Source organism: Leopardus geoffroyi, chromosome E1 (assembly GCF_018350155.1).
Source record: "Leopardus geoffroyi isolate Oge1 chromosome E1, O.geoffroyi_Oge1_pat1.0, whole genome shotgun sequence".
NCBI lineage: Eukaryota > Metazoa > Chordata > Mammalia > Carnivora > Felidae > Leopardus > Leopardus geoffroyi.
The window spans coordinates 20,354,784-20,376,390 of record NC_059330.1 but is presented as its reverse complement, the minus strand read 5'-3'; the positions used below and the strand labels follow the sequence as shown (position 1 = coordinate 20,376,390).

The 21,607-nt window shown below is 53.0% G+C and overlaps 1 protein-coding gene across 3 annotated transcripts in view; it reads left to right on the top strand.

The window, feature by feature from the left end:
• The window catches only part of MYO1D (myosin ID), a 368,653-nt gene extending 348,367 nt beyond the window's left edge, over positions 1 to 20,286 (top strand). For all 3 annotated transcript variants that reach the window (XM_045488082.1, XM_045488080.1, XM_045488083.1), the window contains exon 22: positions 17,940 to 20,286. In XM_045488082.1, the coding sequence (XP_045344038.1) occupies positions 17,940 to 18,096 (157 nt within the window). In that variant the 3' untranslated portion in view covers positions 18,097 to 20,286. The remainder of the gene's footprint in view (positions 1 to 17,939) is intronic.
• The last annotated feature ends 1,321 nt before the right edge of the window (positions 20,287 to 21,607 follow it).

Below are 21,607 nucleotides of genomic sequence, written 5' to 3'. Positions count from 1 at the left end.
TAAGGCCACTAAGGCTGTACACACACAGCAGGGAAATCTGCCTACACTGCCCACCAAGATATTAGATGCAACTGACTTTCAACTAGAGGTGTGCCTGCACTCGAGGTCAAGGCAAATTTGGCTAGCAGCCACCTGGGGGCACTTCCCGTTGAACTCTCTTAGGAGACTGGGCAGCAGGGAAATCAAGGTTAGTCTTAGGCTCTTTAGTTAGTGATCATGGAGAGAACTGGAACTCTTCATGGCAGGCAGGAAAAGCTCAGATGTGGCTTAAGAGAGCCCACATTCCCATTTCCAGCCAGCATGCTCCAGCCTGGATCCATACAACCCATTTCTGGGAACTTAAAAAGTAAGAGAGCAGTCGCATAGACTTGAGACCCCATGGGGCTTTTGATGTGTCTACCAGCAACAGCATGGTGAGTGGTTTCTGTGATGTGGGATTCCTGAACAAGAAGGACTGGACCACCGCCACTGGTTCCTCTCTCATTACAGGGCCAGAAATAGATGCCCCATCCCAGGAAAAGGGAAATAAGGCTGCATGGAATGTTTCATCTGTTGGAATATTGTTCTGTGCTGCCTGACAAGATTACTGAGTTCTCAGTTCTATAGCAGCGGCGTTGAGTAAGAGTCTGAAAATTGATGCATTATGTACTCGCTTAAAATAGCAAATGCAGAATAGAAAAACCAGAGCTGCTAAGAAGTGTGCGGAACATATTGATAGAAAGGCCTGCTTCGCCTCTGTTATTACCAGCATGAAAGGGTGTATCAGAGCAGGGGGCAGATTTTCCATCAAAAGCATTCGTGTGGTGAAGGCTTCCGTACCGCAGTGAGACGAGGGTACATTTTTTAGCTAACGTAACTGCATGCAAACCCTTCTGTTCTCAAACAGGTGGTAGAAAGTGGGCAGTTTGTTTCTTTTCATCTCAGGGTTCTGGAGTTGGTTTATGAGATGGTTGCTTCTGTTTTAAACTCTTTGAATTCCCCTCAGAACAAAAATCCCCAGTGCCTTGCTGCCTAATCAAATATGCTTTGCCGTGGGTTACAGTTGCCTGGATGGGCAGCAAAATTTAGTAAGAGTGAGGTGGAAAATGTATAAAAAGAACTGTGTCATCATCATTTGTCGGCTTAAATGGGATTTTTTAAGTACCCAAGAACAAGTTGAAAGGACCTTCTGGGATCACAAGCCTCTCGCCAGCATGGCCCTAGAAGGCGGCAGAGGTGAAGGGCTGTCCTTGATCAAGCAAAGAGGCCTTGAGACGCAAGGGCTCCTTTGGCCTCACGTCAGTTGTTGAACCAACCTCCTAAACGTGAGAACCTACTTCACTGAAGCACTTCACTCCATTAACAGACGTTCATGGAGCACGTACTCAGCACCAGGCTCTGTGCTAGCCACTCTGCCTGGGTTTTCTCCACCTCTCACCAAAGCCCTTGGGGAGAGAGGGCATTGCTCCCTGTTAATTAACTACCCCCATGGAGGAAACTGAGCTTCAAAGGAGCAGGTGATGGGCCCGGGCCAGACAGCTGAGCTCAAACCCCAGACCAGCTAATTCCAGAGGGCAGGTTCCCTCCACTGTGCCCCATGGTCTCCTCCCTTGATTAAGCAGCATTCCTAGAAATACAAAGAACCTAGAGGTCCCCAGGCCCCGGGTCTGCCCTGCCGCTGCCCCCACTATCTGGAATGGCCGACTCTAAGGTGTGGTATAGTCAGTTCCACAAGACTGCTGGGTGTCCGAGGGAAATCACTTTTTCCAGGCTCGGCGAGCAGCACTTGGATGTGGTAACGGCCCCTAAACGGGGACTTGAACTAACCATTGAGTAAAACATAATTTGCCGATTGTCATGGGACACTGACCAGTTTCCAAATTCCTGTAGGGCACCACAGTTTTAGAGAATGTGACCTTCTGTTTGCAAAGCCAAGATTTCTTTTCATTTTTCTCTTTGTTATTTCCTTTATAATGTGTACTATCGCTCCTAGAAATACTGCTTTAAAAGTTTGGGTACTTTCAGATAAAGATTGCTGGAAGGAATGGTGGGGAAAGTGTAAAAAAAAAAAAAAAAAAATGGTAACATTTAACAGGGAGTTTGAAATACTAAGGGGCTCGGAATGGGGGAGAATGGCAGCCAGGTCACAGAAGGCACAGTTGCTCAGACAGGCTGCTGTGCTTGCCACGGTTAACAGCGCATTTCCAAGTTCTAGGCTTATTTGCCTAATAGAACACAGCACCACAATCATATTGTAATAGCATGCGTGAACAAAGTAGGTTTTGTGAAACGGTTGTGATACATGACCGGCTCACGTGTTTCTCTTAAGAAAAGGAGAGCAATGAGTTCTGTACCCCTGAGTCGACATCATACATCATGTGTAGTGAAACCCTTTGGATGATTTTCCAGAGGAAGTTCAACTCCACACCGGCCAAAACCAAACTCATTCTCTCTCTTCCCTCACCCAAGCTGAAGAGCTAGGAACATTGGTAGACTCCCTTTCCCCACCTACATTAGTCAGTCACCAGATTCTTACCCTGATGCATCTCAGACTTAACTCAGCTTTGCCCTCTTACCGACCACAGTCCTTGCTCCCTTGACTGGCAGTTTCCTAACTGGTCTTCCAGCCTGAAAATGCCCACATCAATCTCTCATCCACATACCTGCTTCCTCTCTGTCAATTTTACATATTAGCTTTTTATTAAGCACCTACTGTATGCCAGCCACTCTTTCAAGCACAGGGGATATGGAGAAGGTTCCACTCCCATGAAGTTTACTTTTGGGAAGGGGGTGGGAGCCATAGGAAGACAGACAGTGAGCAAGCCAATCAAACAAGTCAGTTTCAGATCATGGTATGTGCACAGAAGAAGACAAAGTATTATCTATCTTCCCTCCTTGAGATCCCTTAAGGATGTCCCCATTGCCTACAAAGTTAAGCCTCAACTCCTTGCTTGTCTTCCACCCCAGCCTATCTGGCTGGCCTCGGCTCTCACCACCCTCTCCCAAACACACTTCAATCCTGAACTCCAGTCCCATGCTTGCCGTTTTCTGCACACTCTCTAAATTTCACTTTTAGGTCAAGCTTCAGGGTCATCTCTAAGTCCTCCTCACCCTCCGAGGGGCCGTTCATTGCCTCCTGTCTGTAGGGTTCTAGAGATCTCTGTGGGCTGGGGAAGCCCAGGTAGGCCTCAGGAAGGAGGCACAATTAGAGCAAGGGGGATGTTCTCAAAGGAAGGAGAGACACTGACTCTGCCGGGCGAGCCCACTGGGCTCACTGGGAGCCTGTCGTCATGGAGAGAGCCCAGTTTGTTCAGACAGCATATCTGCCTAGCAGAGCCATGGGCCACACAGCCCAAGAGGCTGCCCCTCTCGACAAAAGCCTCCACATCTGCCTGGTGGTGGGCACCTCCCTCCACTCTGAGCTTCCTGAACGCACTCTCTAGACCTCATGGTGCCTACTCAGGCGCCTTATAGAGTAGCCGTTTAAGTCTGCCTCCCTCCAGGGGCTGGAGCTCCTTCAGAACGGAGCTGTTTTATTATTGATCTTGCAGCCCAGAGCCTTAGACACAGATGTGTGATGTAGAACATGTTTCAAGACAATGCTGACAAATTCCTGAGCCTGTGAATAAACGTTTTTTTGTAAGTTTATTTATTTTGAGAGAGAGAGTGAGCGGGGGAGGGGCGGAGAGAGAAGGAGAGAGAGAACCCAAGCAGGCCCCGCACTGTCAGCACAAGAGCCCGATGCAGGGCTTGAACCACAAACCGTGAGATCCTGACCTGAGCCAAAATCAAGAGTCAGACGCTTAACCGAGCCACCTACGAGCCCCTGGATTTTTCTTGGTTCCTAACACTGTTCAAAAATGCCATCCTTTGGGGCGTATGAGTGGCTCAGTCGGTTAAGCATCCGACTTCAGCTCAGGTCATGATCTCACGGTGTGGGAGTTCGAGCCCCACATCGGGCTCTGTGCTGACAGCTCAGAGCCTGGAGCCTGCTTCAGATTCTGTGTCCTCCTCCACTCGTGCTCGATCTCTGTCTCTCAAAAGTAAATAAACATTAAAAAATGTTTTAAGGGGCGCCTGGGTGGCGCAGTCGGTTAAGCGTCCGACTTCAGCCAGGTCACGATCTCGCGGTCCGTGAGTTCGAGCCCCGCGTCGGGCTCTGGGCTGATGGCTCAGAGCCTGGAGCCTGTTTCCAATTCTGTGTCTCCCTCTCTCTCTGCCCTTCCCCCATTCATGCTGTGTCTCTCTCTGTCCCAAAAATAAATAAACGTTGAAAAAAAAAATTTTTTTTTAAATGTTTTAAGAAATGCCATCCTTAAAAAATAAAAAAAAAATAAAAAAGAGGGGCACCAGGGTGGCTCAGTCAGTTGAGCATCCAACTTCGGCTCAGGTCAGGATCTCACAGTTCGTGACTTTGAGCCCCGCATCAGCCTCGCTGCTGTCAGCCTGTCAGCACAGAACCCGCTTCAGATCCTCTGTCCCCCTCTCTCTGCCCCTCCCGCTGTATTGTGCCAAAAATAAACATTTTTTAATGCTATCCTATAAGTCCCAACCCAGTGAAAATAACTAAGCTTATGTATACATTCTTTTCACAACTCTCTTTTAGTATGTACGCCCCCAGTGTGTAACCCCCCTCAGTGCTCAGTTCTCAGAGCGGGAACTGCGATCCTGTTAGCCCCTCTGTAGAGCGGCCCGGGGCCACACGCAAACAGAAACCCAAATGCCTCTTAATGATGGGGAGTTGAATAGGCAAATATAGGATGGTGTTCCTGACAAGCCACTAACGCGCATCTGTTCAGAAGAAGATGTGGGTCCTGGTGCGTGTTCAGTCCAGTCGTATTTAGCACCTTCATTAATGATGTGAGGAGAAAATAAACACCAGTGTTCACAGATGGTGCTAACTTTGGCAGTGCTGTTAACAGAAGTGTCAAGATAGGAGAAGTAGAGATGTAAGCAGGAAACAGCAAAAATGTTAAAAAAAACAACAACAACTCTCAAACAGATATTTTTTGGTAAAATAAAGCCCCTTAGAGCACAAGCACAAGACGAGAAGTTGAAGGGGGAGAGAGGGAGAGAGGAAGGGGGAGGTGGAAGAGAGAGGCAGGAAAGTGGAGCTTTCACACAGATGTCCCCCAAAGGCTCCAGAGCCTCCAGAGGCACCGTCCTCTTGTCAGAGGTGATGCCACATGGCCTGGGTGTCCCCCTGACCCAGCCTGAGATGCAGCTGTGTTCACAGCCGCGGGCCCATTTGTTTTGTGGTAGGCTTTTTGTTTGGTTTGGCGGTGTTGTGTTTTGTTACTTCTGTTTGTTGTTCTTTCCTCGTATATTTGAGGGAGCTGAGGGTATGGTTTTGTTCTTACAGTTCGGTTTTCAGAGGCTTCATTATCCCTCGCATAAAGCATCAATTTGGGCACTTTGGGAGGGACAGAGGAACGCAGCCTTTAAAGAAAGAGTCCAGATTCCAAATGTATAAATAAAGCAGAATGCAGCATCCTCCCCACCTTGGTCTCCGACGGCGGGGGGGGGGAGACAAATCACAGAGCGAGCGGCGGTCCCCGGCACGCGGAGGCCGGGCCCTGCTCCACCTCGCCAGGGCACGGCCGCCCACACACAGGGGACAGCAGCCTGCCGGCGTCCTCCTCAGGGACACCGAATGGAAAGTCAAGACACCAACACGCACCAGGGAATAGTCAAAACCGTGCACAAACTCTCCAAGCGCCAGGACAGAGCCCCCATTCTTTGGCAGCCTGGAATCAGCCAGGCCTGGCAACGTCAACCGCCTTCGGGCCAGGGGCCGAAGAAGGAAATGCCCAGAAAGAGAAACACACAAGTGGTAAAAGGGGGTCGTGGTCATAGGCAAGAAAGTCCAAACCTCGGCGTCCTCACAGCGGACGACAAATGCTTTCGAATCTGACTCATGAGCACCAAGGATTAAGGAACCCCGCGCCGCGGAGCTGGTGGCCGGCACGAGAGCCAGAGGAGCGCCTCCGTGTGGGACTGAACAGATGGGGGCTCAGTGGACCCCCTGGGCCTAGGGGTGGGTGGCCTCAGCACTTTGCACCGCGGGGAATCCTTGACCTTGACAGCTTCTCTGTCCCTGTCTACAGCACGGGCATGATCTCAGCACCTCGTAAGGTTTGGGGAAGCATTGAAAGAGGCACTGCGGATGGCAAAATGTTTAATACACTGCCTCGTACGTGGCAGGTTCTCGATGAACGCGTGATTTTCAGCCTCCGCTCCCCCAATTCAAGACCGTTTTACGACCGCACGAGGCATGCTGCTACGTAATACCAGCCTTAGTCACCACGTGTGTGTTTACGTATTTTTGTTTCCAGAACCCATCAGTCCACATGTTTGCCATCCTACCATGTGTTTTTATTTCCCTGAGCACTTCCTTAGCAGAGGGGCAGGAGTGCCTACCATGGGAAAGCTTGGATTCACCAAGCGAGGCCATGATTCACTTTGCAAAGGGATCCTTCCCCAAAGAGCATCCCCGTGAGCATGCCTGGTGCCTCTTACTTGGCCTTTCCACGTAAACAGACCCTTGCTCAGAGTGAGGTGCCAGGGGCCCGTGTCCCCAAAAGCCTGACGGACTCACCTCTCAGCAACACTGCTTTGAAGATGCGCCAGGCTGGCCTCGGGTCTTCTGGTTGGCGTCGTATGTCACAGTGAATCCCCGTGACTTTCTCAATCATGTCTTTAAAAAAAAAAAAAAAAAAAAAATTATTTCTCTAGACTTATATGCGACTCCTATTTTGTATTAGACGCTGCGCTAGGAGCTCTCAATGGGGGGATGAAAAACACTTCTGCTGTGCTCAGAGCACGTAGTAAAGAGGCAGAGCAGCTAACAAAGTCCAATGACTATTTTCGTGGCAGTTTGCACAGAGCTTAAGGCTTGGACTCTAGCCTCGTTGCCTGGGTTCAAATTCTGGCTGTGCCGTGTGACCTTGGCAGGTGCTTAGCCTCTTCAGGCCTTATCTCCTCTTCTGAAAATGGAACTTACCACATGCTCTCACGAGGATCTCACGAACCGGTGTTTGCGAAGCACGTACCATATGCTTTTCTGCTATCGTTCTATTATTATTATCCAGACACGCCTTGCTTCATGGTGTGTCCCTTTGCTGTGCTTCACAGATCAAAGATGGAGAAGTGTAATCAGAATTCTCGGAGGGGCGCCTGGGTGGCTCAGTCGGTTGAGGGTCCGACCTCGGCTCAGGTCACGGTCTCGCGGTCCGTGAGTTCGAGCCCCGCGTCGGGCTCTGTGCTGACGGCTCCGAGCCTGGAGCCTGTTTGGGATTCTGTGTCTCCCTCTCTCTCTGCCCCTCCCCCTTCTTCTCTCTGCCCCTCCCCCACCCCCTCAGAAATAAACATTAAAAAAAAATTTTAAGGATCCTTGGAATCACATACACGGGGATACCTCATTTTATCGGGCTTCACTGTACTACCCTTCGCAGCTAGCGCATTCTTTACAAACTGAAGGTTTGTGGCCACCTGGCGTCGCGCAAGTCTGTTGGCACTGTTTCTCCTAAAGCACTTGCTCACTTTGTATCTCTCACGTTTTGGGAATTCTCCCGCTATCTCAGATGTTGTCATGATTATTGTATTGGATGTGGTGATCTGTGTGATGTTACTACTCTAATTGTGATGGGGTGCCCAGAACTGTGCCCCATATAGACGGTGAATTCATAAGTAGATGTGTGCGTTCTGTTCCCACCCCCACTCCACGTCTCTCTCATCCTTTCCCCCAGCCTCCCAATTCCCTGAGACACAACGATATTGAAATTAGGGCAGTTAGTGACCCTACGGTGGCCTCTAAGCGTTGGGGTGAAAGGAAGTGTCACCCGTCTCTCCGTGTAAATCGGAAGCTAGAGGCAATCAAGCTTAGTGAGGAAGGCCTGTCAAGAGCTGAGACAGGCCTGGAGCTAGGCCTCTTTCACCAAATAGCCAAATTGTGGATGCAAAGGAAGAGTGCTTGAAGGAAATTAGAAGTGCTCCTCCAGTGATCACATGGATGGTAAGAAAGCGAAACAGCCAGGGGCACCTGGGTGGCTCAATTAAGCATTTGATTCTCAGTTTCAGCTCAGGTCATGAGCTCATGGTTTGTGAGTTCGAGCCCTACGTCAGACAGTGTGGAGCCTGCTTGAGATTCTCTCTCCCCCTCGCTCTCTGCCGCTTCCCACTCACACTCTCTCTCTCTTATAATAAATAAACTTGAAAGAAAGAGAGAAAGAGAGGGAGAAAGAGAGGAAGGAAAGGAAAGGAAGAAAGAAGGAAAAACAAAGAAAGAAAGAAAGAAAGACAGAAAGAAAGAAAGAGAAAGAGAAAGAAGGAAAAGAAAGGAAAGGAAAGGAGAAAAGGAAAGGGAAGGAAAGGGAAGGGAAGGAAAAGGAAAGGGAAAGGGAAAGGGAAAGGGAAAGGGAAAGGGAAAGGAAGGAAAGAAAAGGAAAGGAAAGGAAAGAAATCAAAACAGCCAATCACTGATTTGGAGAAAGTCTGAGTGGTGCAGAGAGAAGATCAAACCAGCTACCACATTCCTTTGGGCCAAAGCCTAATCCAGAGCAAGGCCCTAAGGTTCTTCAGTTCTGTGATGGTTGACGAAGGTGAGGATGCTGCAGAAGAAAAGTTTGAAGCTGGCAGAGAAGTTACTTCATGAGGTTTAGGGAAAGAAGCCATCTCTGTAGCACACAAGTGCAAGGTGAAGCAGGTGCTGATGGAGAAGCTACAGCAAGTTCTCCAGAAGGTCCAGCTAAGATCATTCTGGAAGGCGGCTGCAGTAAACAGATTTCCAGTGTAAGTGCAATAGCCTTCTCTTGGAAGGAGATGCATCTGGGGCTTTCGTAGGTAGAAGTCAATGCTTGGCTTCAAAGTTTCAAAGGACAGGCTGACTCTCTTCTTAGAGGCTAAAGCAGCTGGTGACTGTAAGTTGAAGCCAATGCTGGTTGACCCTTTTGAAAATCCTAGGGCACCTAAGAATTATGCTAAATCTGCTCTGTCAGTGCTCTACAGATGGAACAACAAAGCCTCAATGACAGTCATCTGTTTACATCATGGCTTACTGAATAGTTTAAGCCCACTTTTCAGACCTAGTGCTCTGAAAAAGATTCCTTTCAAAACAGGACTGCTCCCTGACAAAGCACCCAGTGACGCAAGAGCGCCAATGGAGACGGGTCAAGGAGCCATTTCAACTCTCAAGTCTTATTTCAGAAATACATTTTGGAAGGCTATGGCTGCCACAGATAGTGATTCCTCTGAGGGATCTGGGCAAAGTAAAGTGAAAACCTTCTAGAAAGGATTCACCATTCTAGATGCCATTAGGAACATCTGTGATTCATGGGAAGGTCAGAATATGAATGCTCACAGGAACTTGGGAGAAGTTGATTCTCACCCTCCTGGAGGACCTTGAGGGGTTCAAGACTTCAGTGGAGATGTGGTACGATAGCGGGAGGATGAAAGTCAGAAGTGGAGCCTGAGGGTGGGGCTGAAGGGCTGCCATCTCACGAGGAACCTGGAACGGATGGGGAGCTGCTGCTTACGGCTGAGCCAAGAAAGTGGTTTCTTGAGCCGGAACCTACTCCCAGCAAAGACGTCAACATGACAACAGAGGATCTAGAATATGACATACACCTAGTTGATAAAGCAGCAGCAGGGTTCCAGAGGCCTGACTCCAATTTTGAGGGAAGTCCTACTGTGGGTAAAATGCTATCGAACAGCATCACGTGCTACGGAGAAATTGTTCGTGAAAGGAAGAGTCGGACTTCATTGTCTTATCTTGAGAAACCGCCACGGCCACCCCGGCTTCGCACCCGGCCCCCTGATCGGTCAGCAGCCGTCAACACTGTGCAAGACCCTCCACCAGCGAAAACATTGCGACTCACTGAAAGCTCACATAGGGTTAGCATTTTTGTAGCAATAAAGTATTTTTTAAATCAGGTATGTACATTTTTTTTTAGACAATGCTATTTATTACACACTTTAGTAGACTACAGCATAGTGTAAACTTAACTTTTACACGCACTGAGAAATCAAAAGGTTCAGGGACCTGCTTTATCATGGGATCTACAACCAAACCTGTGGGGTCTCCGAGGTATGCCTGTATTCACCTTTATTTTTATTATAGCATAGTCAGAAGGTAATTTCTGTCTGATGGTAATTCTTAGGTATTTACCGCACTCCTTCTGTGGTCTAGTACCTGACCCGCGTGCCCAGTGTCGCTTCTCTAATGTGTGCCCGATTGTTGAGCATAGTGAATACACACATACACACAGGCTTTTTTTTTAATTATTTTTTTTTATTGTTTATTTAATTTTGAGAGAGCACAAGCATGGAAGGGACAGAGAGAGAGAGGGAGACGGAGAATCCTAAGCAGGTTCCAGGCTCTGAGCCTGATGCGGGGCTTAAACTCACAGACCATGAGATCATGACCTGAGCTGAAGTCGGCCGCCTAACAGAAGGAGCCACCCAGGTGCCCCCACCCAAGCTTATTAATTGGGTTCAAGTCTATGTTCTTTGGTTAAAGTATTTTTTTTTTTTAAGTTTATTTTGACAGAATGAGAATGTGAGCAGGGGAGGGGCAGAGAGAGAGGGAGAGAGAATCCCAAGCAGGCTCCGCACCACCAGTGCAGAGCCTGACACAGAGCCCGACCCCACGAACCATGAGATCATGACCTGAGCCAAAATCAAGAGTCAGACACTTGACCAACTGAGCCACCCAGGGGCCCCAAATCTATGTTCTTTTAATATTGTCTGCTGATCTGTGTTTTAGGAAAGCACATTAAGATCATTTTCTATGATGGCAGATATATCATGACAACCGTCCTGCTGAACTACTCCCTGATAAAGAAAACAATTATTGGGGCACCTGGGTGGCTCAGTCGGTTGAGCAGCCAACTTCGGCTCAGGTCACGATCTCGCGGTCCGTGAGTTCAGGCCCCGCGTCAGGCTCTGTGCTGACAGCTCAGAGCCTGGAGCCTGTTTCAGATTCTGTGGCTCCCTCTCTCTCTGACCCTCCCCCGTTCATGCTCTGTCTCTCTCTGTCTCAAAAATAAATAAACGTTAAAAAAAATTTTTTTTTTAGAAAACAATTACCTAACGAGTTCGTTCCCAGCAGCGTCTTTTGCCAGCCTTCTTGTGATTCGTATTTGCCTCGTGTCTGGTTTCATTTAACTTTTCTTTGTCATGATGATTTAGATGGGTATCTTGCAAGTAGCAGGTAGCTGCATTTCTAAATTAAATGCGAGAAGTCCCTTGTAACAGGTTCACACGCCTCGGCGTTCACATCCACGCTAGTGATTTCTTGTTCCCATGTTGCTTCTTGGCTGCTTTGGTTCCTGTTTTCTGCCTTGCATTAGATGAGGCAGAGTTTCTCTCCCCCTTCCTTCCACTTCTTCCAGAGTTGCATGTTTCCGCCGAACATTCTTGTTTACCATTAGTTTTCTTCACACCCGCGCAGGTCTTAGGAAATCTAAAGTTCATCAGCGTGCCTACCCTCCTCCCAGATGACAAAGGACCTCCAAATGCCTCCCTTGGACCATCACCCCATCTCTCATGTTGTTGTTTTCCAGGACTTTAGATCAGTGTTGGGTTGAACCCCCAAAGTTAGTCGTCTTTATTTATTCATACATACATGCATACAGTGAATGCTTGTTTAAATTTACCTTGGTGTCTGAGAAAGTCTTTGTTTTTGCCCTCGTGCTCGATGATTCTAGGTTGGTGGTTATTTTCCTTAAACACTTGGAAGAGTCTGTGTTTTCATTATTTTCTCACATTTGATGAAAAGGTCTGTACCTTTGCAAGGAATGTGTCTTTTCCCTGTGGGAGTTCTGAAGGTTTGCTCGTTGCCTTTGGTGATCTGCAGTGGGGTTTGCTTTTCAAGAGGTTTAGTGAAGACACCTTGAGGGTTCCAGTCTTTACTGGAAAACTGTGTGTCTTCCCACTTTGCCAGGCTAGAAGGCAGGCTCGGGTGACCTTTTTCTGGATCGGGCAGCCTGCAAGGGCTCAGCCTCATTCCACACCTCAGACCCAGTTCCCCTCCCATGTGGCCCGCGTGGGCATGTCTCCTGCTCAAGCCAGCATGTCCCCACCTTGGCATCTGCAGGGACCCTCCCTCTCACAGTGGCCTCCTGTCCCCTCCTTCCTTCCAGCTCCTGGAGGTCATCCTTTCCTTCTTTCAGCCTCCACTTTGATTTTAAATATTCTTTTGGTGGAATTTCGTTCACGTTTCTAGACCCTGGTAAGCATCAGGGCCATTGTGAGCTCAGATCGTGCTGCTGGAACCAGCACAGCACCGTTGCACACTCGGAGCCGCGAGAGAGCAGTGGACACAAGGGACACTCGGCTCAGCCCGGGGCGGGGGCGGGCAGTTCTCGAAAGCTCTGGGGAATGACTGAAGGGGTTTCAGCAGGGGAGTAACGGGCTCCTTTTGTGCCTTGAGGAGATATGTCTGAGGGCAAGGTGGAGGACAGGTTTGAAGTGGGGTGTGGGGCAAACCGAAGGCAGAGGAATCCATTGGGAGGCTTCAGCAGGGCCGAGTCCTGGGCTGGGATGGTGGCAGTGGAGAGAGACCGAGAAAGCTCGGTGAACAGAGCGTGGTGACTGGCTGCGGGCAGCAGAGGGAGAGGAGGGATCCAGGCTGACTCCCAGCTTGCGGGTCTCGTGACCAGGTAGATGATGACCACTCTTGCAGTCGTGGGTGTGACAAGAGGAAGGGACCAGTTTGGGGGAAGGGTCCAAGACGATAGCTCAGTGTTGGACACAAGAAGACACAGCTGTCGGTGCAGCTCAGGGCGTTTGTCTAGCAGGTGGCCGCAGATATGTGCTTGGACCTCATGCTAGGCTGGGGACGCTGACTGGGTAACTGTCATCGAAACCACAGGCATGGGTGACACTACTGTGGGGTAATGTCTGAGATGAAAGGGACTAAAGATAAAACAATACTTAAGGAGTAAGTTTGCTCCTGCCGGAGTCCCCCTTCTTCTGAGGTGCCAGTCTGATGTCACCACGTGGCCCTCCTGCATGTATCCCATGCGAATCACAGGGTGTTCGTGTGTGCCTGTCACCCCGTCAAGAATGGGAGTGCCTTGGGGCACCTGGGTGGCTCAGGTGGTTAAGCATCTGACTTCGGCTCAGGCCATGATCTCGTGGTTCGTGGGTTCGAGCCCCGAGTTGGGCTCTGTGCTGACAGCTCAGGGCTTGGAGTCTGCTTTAGATTCTGTCTCCCCCTCTCTCTCCTGCCCCTCCCCCGCTCATGCTCTGTCTCTGTCTCAGAAATAAACATCAAAAAAAAAATTTTTTTTTTCTTAAAAAGGGTGACGGTGGCCAGGGCAGAGAGAGCAGAGGCAGGGCCACAAGTAGGGCACGTGGGGTTTCTGCCCACCGGTTCAGTGCTGTGGAGGCAGGCGCCAGGCTGGGGAGGGGCCGGGGGCCTTGGGACAAGCTGCCTGCGGAGAGCCACGCGATGACAAGGGGAGCTTTATCTTCCACAAAGAAGTGGTGACCCCATACCTCACCAGAGGCAAACTCGAACAGGACCCGGTAGACCAGGAGGTGGGACACCCCCACTCTCAGGACCGCATGGCGCTGGACCGTTAGACTCGCTTTAGAAGTGACCGCAGTCCAAGGAGCCATTCGGCCCCGGCAAAAACAGAAGTAGCACTTCCTAGGCCTCTGTGGTCTGACACGAGCAGCGGGCCTTGCTTCCTGAAGTGACGCAGCTACACACACACGAGCTCCAGACGCCCCTTCCGTGGCATTGCCCCCGCGAGCGCCCGAGCCTCCGCGTTTGCGCCTGGCTGGTGCCCAAACAGAGAATGGCCTGACCCGGGGACCCTGGGGCCCGTCACAGCACGCTTGCTACACCTCTGATGGCTGTGAGAAGCGTCCGTTTACAACCTGCCTGTGCTCGGTGCCAGGCGAGCTTCTTCCCGCCACGTCCTGTGAGCAAACACGGGAGTGCGTAGCGTTAGCCTCACATTCTCGGGAACACCTCGCCAGCCCCCAGAGGACGCGTTCACAGGCAGTACCCTGCCCTGCCCCCCTCTCCCGTTCCATTTCCCTTCAAAGTGCATTTAGCAGAACAGGGTCACCACTACTCCAGCAGGGGATGCCAGCAACGCCACTGAGAAGAGAAGCTGGCCTGTTCGCTTCTGCGAGTCCTGGGGGGCATCAGAGCAGACCAGTGGGTGGGCGTCTCCACGTCCCAGCCGAGCGGGGCTGGACGAGAGGAGACATTTTCTGGGCCGGTACAGCTCCCGGGGAGACTTTTGTTGCCCTCCTCTGTGCAGGCCCTACAAAAAATACAGGGCTCACTTGATGGCCCCCATGGATTGGGTCTTGCGTTTATCCACAGATTTCTCTCATGAGGACAGGAGCCTAGGTGCAAAATGAAGGAACGTAATTTGATAAAGGCCATTTGCCGGCAGTGATGGCTTAGAACAGATGAAACAAGATGAAAGTCCCCGAATTCCAGAGTTTGCTGAGCCATTAAATCCTGTAACAGAAGATGGGGAGGAAAAAAACCCCTCCCCCTTGCAGCCAGCCTCCAACGGCAGCTGTCATTGGCTTGGCGTGCCATCAGGGGGAGATACCCTGCCCCCACCTATTAAATCTGCTCTCCTTTCTCTACAAAATGAAGAAGGTGCTCGAGCTTTATGAAGATCTCCAATGTGGGGAAGCTCCAGCAAGAGAGGTCAGATGACCCTTCCGGAATGTCCAGTTCCTGTCTGCCGCTTGTACCCAGCTACTGTCCTGTCTCCAGCACAGGCACAAGCACCCCCTTGCTGGTCTTAAAACCATTTCAGTTGAGCTTGAAATGAGAAAAGAAAACATGGTTTGAAGGCAAGTTCTTAGGTTTCCTTTAGATCCATCCACTTTTTTTTTTTTTTTATTGTTGTAAAAGACACGTAAATTTACCATTAGTCACATTCAGCACATTCACGGTGCTGTGCGACCATTACCACTGTCTAGTTCCAGAATATTCTCATCCTCCCAAAGCCTGGAAGCAGTCCCTATCCGCCCCCACTCCTGTTTCTGTCTCTATGGATTTGGGAACTCTGTACATTTCTTGTAAGTGGGATTCTACACTACATGGCTTCTTTCACTTGGCATGTTTTCAAGGTTCATCCATGGATGAACAGTTCCCAAATAACAGTTCATCGAATGGATATACTTTGTCCCTTCATCACTTGGTAGAGATTCGGGTTGGTCCTGCCGTTTGTTTACTGTAAATAATGCTGTCATAAACATTCCTGTACATGTTGTGTGAACATCTGCTTATGGTTCTTTCGGATAGATCTCCGGGAGTGGAAGGGATCGCCGGGTCACGTGGTAATAATTCTATGTGTGACTTACTGAGGAACCACGTCATCTTCCTTTGTCACCTGTCGATGGCCGTGTACGGATGGCACAGGCAGATGATGGCTTAGCCGCTCTTGAGACCAGAAAGTTGTTCTTCCTCCAGCCAATGTTGTTCTGTTGCAACGTTGTTCTGTTCTAAAAGCATCACATGTAGGGGCGCTTGGGTGGCTCAGTCGGTTAAGTGTCTGACTCTTGTTTTTAGCTGAGGTCATGATCTTGCAGTTCACAGGTTCGGGCCCCGCACTGGGCTCTGCGCTGAGAGTGGGGAGCCTGCTTTGGATTCTCTCTTCCTCTCTCTCTCTCTGCCCCTCCCCTTCTTTTGTTCTCTCTCTCACAAAATAAATAAATACTTAAAAAGCATTACATGTAGCCCCTCACCCCCCTCTTCTGGGAAAACCCCTCAGCACCCCATGAAGATAGGCTGGGAATTGGGGCAGGGCCACTCAGTGCTATGCCAAGGGAAGGAGCAGGAGCACAGGCACAGACTGTCACTTAAGGCGACAGTACGGAATATTCCTTTGCTAAGTAGCAGGCCTCCCTTCTGGAGCCCTACAAGGATCTCAGCCAATCATGCCCGACACTTACAAGGCTGCAGGGAGCACCTGAGGTTGGCAGAGATGTGTTCCTGGGAGGAAGCAGCCGGCCAAGCAGAGGACATGAGCCCGCACGTCATGGTGGCCCTGTGAGCCCACGACAGCAGTGCAGCTACAAATGTACATGTCCCCCGGCAGCACCTGGGGAGCATCCCTGCACACACAGTGCAGTGTGTGAGCCCCATAGGTCCTCCCTGCCCTCCAGGGGCTCTCATTCTAAAAGCGGAGACCAGTACCCGTGCTGGGACTGCTCCCCGATTGGGACACAGAAAGGCTGGGACAGAAACTCCCAGCCCCGCCCAGTGTGGGGAGAAGCAAATTGGAGGACTGGTTCTCTGTGGTTTTCTCTGTCCTACAACCCTGCACCGGGGCCTCCGTTTTCAAGGCGAAGTCAGGCGTTGCTACCCTGTGACCCGTTCCACGGTAGCCATTCACTCCTCTTAGGTTTCCCACCGGCCTCAACCCTGCACCAAGACTGCAGAGCAGATGCTGGAGACACCCAGAGCCCAAAAGAGGGAGGAAGAGTGAAGTCAGGGGCAGCTCTCTGCAGATACTGTACTCAGGGCACTGGGAAGGGTCTGGAGTCCGAAGGGCCCTATTGAAAGTAGCAATGTCCCAGTTGTACCAAGACAAGAACGTGGGGGTGGCTGGTGCGTCCCATCCCCCGCCTCAGTGTTTGGAATGTGGCCCTGTTAGAGCCATTTCCCCAGGACTGGGTCCCCCAGGTGCATCTAGAACCTACTCTGTGCACACTGCTGTACCATGGGGAGGACAGGGGCAGACACAGAAGGCGGGAGGCAGAGGCTGTCCCCAGCAGTGCACTGAGGGAAGGCCAAAGGGGAGGCCTCTGCCAGGGTCAGAAGGGAGACATCCCCAGAGGACATGATTCCGGCCAGAGGCGCCCAGAGGCTGTGGCAGGGTGACAAGAGGGACACGGAGGCTGACCGAGCCCTGGTAGGTGCAGGCTCGGGGTCCCGGAGGCATCTCCAGCTGCGGGCAGAGCTGAGCGCAGGGGCTTGGCTTGCCCTGGGCCAGCCCGACAGCGGGATGAGGGTCTCGGGGCCCCACACCTCGACCCTGCACAGCAGCCCTGGCTCCCCCAGGAACCCAGCCGTGCCTGAGTCACTGCCTCTGGTGGACTCTATTTTTATGTCCAAGTCTGATTAAAAATAGCTAAGCCAAGGTTTTAGCTGCAGCCGGCAAGACATTAAGTATTAAGACACCTAATGCCCACAAGTGATAACCTCGGGTCTCTTCCTGATCCACTGTCTGCCCGTGGGACACACCCCGTGAGAGAGCAGGCGGGAAAGGGGCGGGAGGAAGCCTGAAACACCTCGGCTGCGTCCGTCCTCCACGGCGCAAGGGCAGGGGCCCAGGGGGCCCTGCTGCACCAGGCCAGGACCCACAGATGCCGCAGGCCTTCCTCTTAACCCCTTGCATCTCTCAGGCACAAAGCAGCTGAAGGGGCATAAGCCCGGGCGCCGGGGCTGAGCCAGCAGGAGTGAGCGGATGGACAGAAGGCGCCTCTCTCCACTGGGCACAGCCGGGGCGGGACTTCTGGAAGCCATTCCTCTGGGCAGGGAGGGCTCGCGGGCAAGAACCTCCAGTCACCCCCGGACGCGCCTCCCAGTTGCCACCAAAGACAACCAGTCGTCCCGAATCAGAACCCCACGCCCCTCCCAACAAGGCCCTCAGCCTGAAGCCAGAGCCTCGGCGGCCCCAGTGCCACCACGTTTCCCCGCTCCGGTCCCGCCCAACAGGCCAGGTGCTGTGGAGCCGGGCAGCAGTCCCCTGATGGCTGCTGGCTGCTGGCTCTGGCCTGAGGCTGCAGCCCAGCCCCGGCCTTGGCTGCCCTCGCCCTCTCCGGGGGCACCACTTGGGACCGTGGCCCCAGGGCACCCGCGAGGCCCACAGCAGCTCGGCGATCGGCCGGCCCCAGGGGTTGCCGGGGAAGCACACCCCACTCCGGCTGCCTGCTAACTGCCCATCTGGGCTTTCTCCTTTCGGTTCTTCCAGTGAGAAGCGCCACCTTCAAGTCAACGTCACCAACCCCGTGCAGTGCAGCCTGCACGGGAAGAAGTGCACGGTCTCCGTGGAGACGCGGCTCAACCAGCCGGAGCCCGACTTCACCAAGAACCGCTCGGGCTTCATCCTCAGCGTGCCCGGGAACTGACCGCTCACCGGGGAGGCCTCGCCAGGGCGCGGGGGCCGCCGAGCCGGGCAGCCGCCCCCCAGCCGCTCCGCATCGCAGGCCCCCGTTTAATTGCCGACTGCCCGCTGCTGCCCGCTTCAAACCAGCTCGCGAGGGTCTGTGCTTGGAGCCCAGCCCTCTTCTGCCTCCTCCAAGACTCCTCCCCTGAGGTCTCCTTGCTGCCTTTCTGCCTTTGGTCTCCATTCTCCTCTGCCCCGACTTTCCACGGTCCTCACTCCACAGACCCAAGACCCTGGTGCCCTGCCACAGAGCAACTTGATGGTGCCTGGAGTCAGAGAAGCCTCTGCCCTCCCCGCGCCCCCTGGCCAGGTCAGGTCAGTGTGCCCTGACCCGCTGACCAGCAACCCGGCCTGCGAGGGGTGGATGCGATGTCCCCAACCAAAAACGTGCTCCCCTGGGGGACTGGCCGGGGATGGAGCCCTGCTCTCTCCATGAGTCCAGCTTGCCACCCCTCTTTCCCCCAAGGTGACCACAGCCCCCCCCGCCCCCGGGACCTCGCTCAGTGCTCCTTGGCAGAGCCCCTCCCCCAGCAGTCAGCCAAAGCCACCAGGTGAGCAGGTTCACCTGCAGGGCCAGCCCCTCAGCCCAGGAGCTGGCAGCTGGCAGTCCAGCCGGGTGCCCCGGGGCCCGAGGCCACCTCTCCGAGAGGGAGCAGGTGCTCCAAAGGCCAGCTTCCTTTACCACACGGCCTGGGCCCATGGTGGTTGCACACGGACACGGTGCGGCTTGCAGGGCTGCTCATCCGGTACGGCGTCTGTGGTGCCCACACTCCTGTCAGAACACCAATAAGAAAACGGAGTCACGGGAGCCAGGGAGTGAGTGCTTGGGGGGGGCGGGGGGGGGGGGGTAGTTGGGATGTTTTCCCCTTTCCACACCTCTGTTTCCTACTTACTTGGAGAATGAGGACCGGGGCCAGAGGGGCGGAGTGACAGAAACAGAGTTGGGGGGTCCTGGCACTGCAGGCCAGGCCAGGATGCCCACCCTGCCCTGCATACACCCCCCGCCGCAGCTGGGGTCCGGGCTGGGCACACAGACCTCGCGCCAGGAGAGGGCCACCGTCTTGCCGGTCCGTGCCCGGCCGAAAGCACGGGCGCCTCACATGCCTTCCTGAGACCGCCCTGCTCCTGAGCCACAGCTGAGGACTCCGCCCCGAGCCTCTGGGCAGCCCAGGCCTCCAGGCCAGGAGCCTTAAAAGGAGGGACTTGGGACACTCTGTGTGGGGAGGGCGCTGAGGGTGAGCCCACGGCTCAGGAGGAGACCATCAGGGTGTCAAAGGGACGTGCTGCTGTTTTCTTCACTTTCTGCCACAGACGCTGCCCGCACCCTACCCCCCCACCCGCTTCCCCCCCCCCAACCCCGCCACGCTCCCGACCTGCCACATTGACGCTGCAAAACACACCAAGTGCCTGAGCACAGCGTCCTGTGCCTGACATGGTCACCTGGCTGACCCCCAGGTGGTCCCAGCAGCCTGCTCTCATGCACACACGCCCCCAGCCCTGACTTCCCAGGGTCTGTAAACATCTGCACCCTGTGCAGTTTGCAACAAAAAGTCCTCTTGGCATCCTGTCCTCCGACACCCATTCTCATTCTTGAAGCCTGGTCAGCTGCCTGCACAGCACAGAGGTGCCATCAGCCTGGTTTAGCAACAGAGTTTTGCCAATCACCTTGACACTAGTTGAACCATCCTAACTGGAACGGCGCCTCTCCTTTCCACTGACTTCCCCACACCTGTTGCTTTACGCTAGATATGTGCACAGGTATGTTTTAGACACACCGAAATGGAACATGCCAATGAGGGTTTCTCTGAGGCTGGAGTCCTTTCTCCTGCCTTCCAGGGCCGCCTGTGGCTCCCCGGCCCAGCGCAGGGGCCTCCCGCCGAGGGCCGGTCGACAAGCACTTTCTCGTGATGTCCTATCCCAGCATGTGGGAGGAAAGAACGACCAGGAACTGAGGGTGTGGTCTCAGTCATGCTTCCTGGGTGCCCGGGGAGAGCCCGAGGACACAGTGATTGTATGCAATGAAGTGTTTCTCTTGATCTAATTAAATGCAGTTTTATGGTTTGCTGCGTTTATTCCTATTTTCCATTAAATTAACTTTATTTCTAGAGCATATTTTGATTTACCGTCAAGAGCAATAAAGCATTAAATCTTATTTTTAAAGGTGTCCTGCTTATCTGTAATTGAGAACTATACCTACAATTGTGACATTTCAGCTGGTAAAAAGCTGTTATCCCAGGGGATGGGAGGGAGCATGAGACACAAATAAGGTAAAATGGAGGGTAATTTACTGGAGGCTTCTGAACAAAAATATTAAACAGCTAGCGAGAAGAAAGCTGTGGGAAGGCCAGGAGGTGGCGGAGTTCAATGGAAGCATTTTGTTCCACCATTTTGAGGCCCGTGCGCTAGGCTCGAAGTTCACCTGGTTCACCATGACCGAAGTCCAAGCGCGTACGTGAAGGAAGGGCTCCGATGCCCACAGCGGCCGGCTGGGGACCATGGGGGTGGCAGGAGAATGAGCCGGAGGCATCGGGACCTCTCAGGACAGAGTGGGGGCGGGGGCTGCAGGTGAGCTAGGTGCAGAGATGGCAGAGCATCCCCACGCCCAGGAGCCACCCGGTCACCATCATGGGGCGGGGGAGGGGAGGTGGGGGGGAAGATGGGGGGGAGAAGCACATGCAGCCCCGCTTCTGTGACTCAGACCAAGGGAGACGCCCTGAGAAAAGTCCGTGGCCTCGATCACAAGCTGACAGCTCTCAAGGTACAAGCTGGGTGGAAATGCCTTCCTAGTGTCCAGGGGCACCTCCGGACCACGGGGTGCAGGTCCTGGGGAGGCTGGAGTCCATGCTGCCCTAGGCCCTGAAACTTAGGTGGCAGGAGTGGGCACAGAGCAGTGGCCATGTAGCCGCCACCCTTGCCACAATCATGGGCCATGGTGGCTGCTGATCTGGGAGCCCCAGGACTGGATTGGTCACTCTTGGAAACCTGCACAGAACTAAACTGACAGGGCCAAGCCACGCGGACACCCCTCCACACGCGCTGGCCAGAGAGGAAGCATCCCGGCATCCCAGCGACGGGCGCTGAGCAGAGCCTGGCCCGGGACATGTGGGGGCAGCAGCCTCAGAGCCAAGCCCCACAAATGGGGTCTTGGGTCTGGTGCCCCTTCGGGAGCCTTAGCCAGCCCCTCCCCAGGACACGCCTAGGCCTGCTCCTCCCCACCCCCAACCCCATGGCCGCAGGGCCCTGTCACCCAGCTCCGCAGAGCCAAGGGAGCCTCTGAGGAGCAACTCCTGCCCCCGATGCCCGACTAAGCCAGAGTTGACTTCACCTGTGCTTCTCTCTTAATCACCTTAACTTTGAACACACTGGTTAAGCCCTTGCACTGAGCCCTGACCTCCCTCCTCTCCCCCCACAACCCATAACACAAATCCAATTACGTTTGGAGCGGAGGAATCATTTCTACTAGCCCCCCCCCC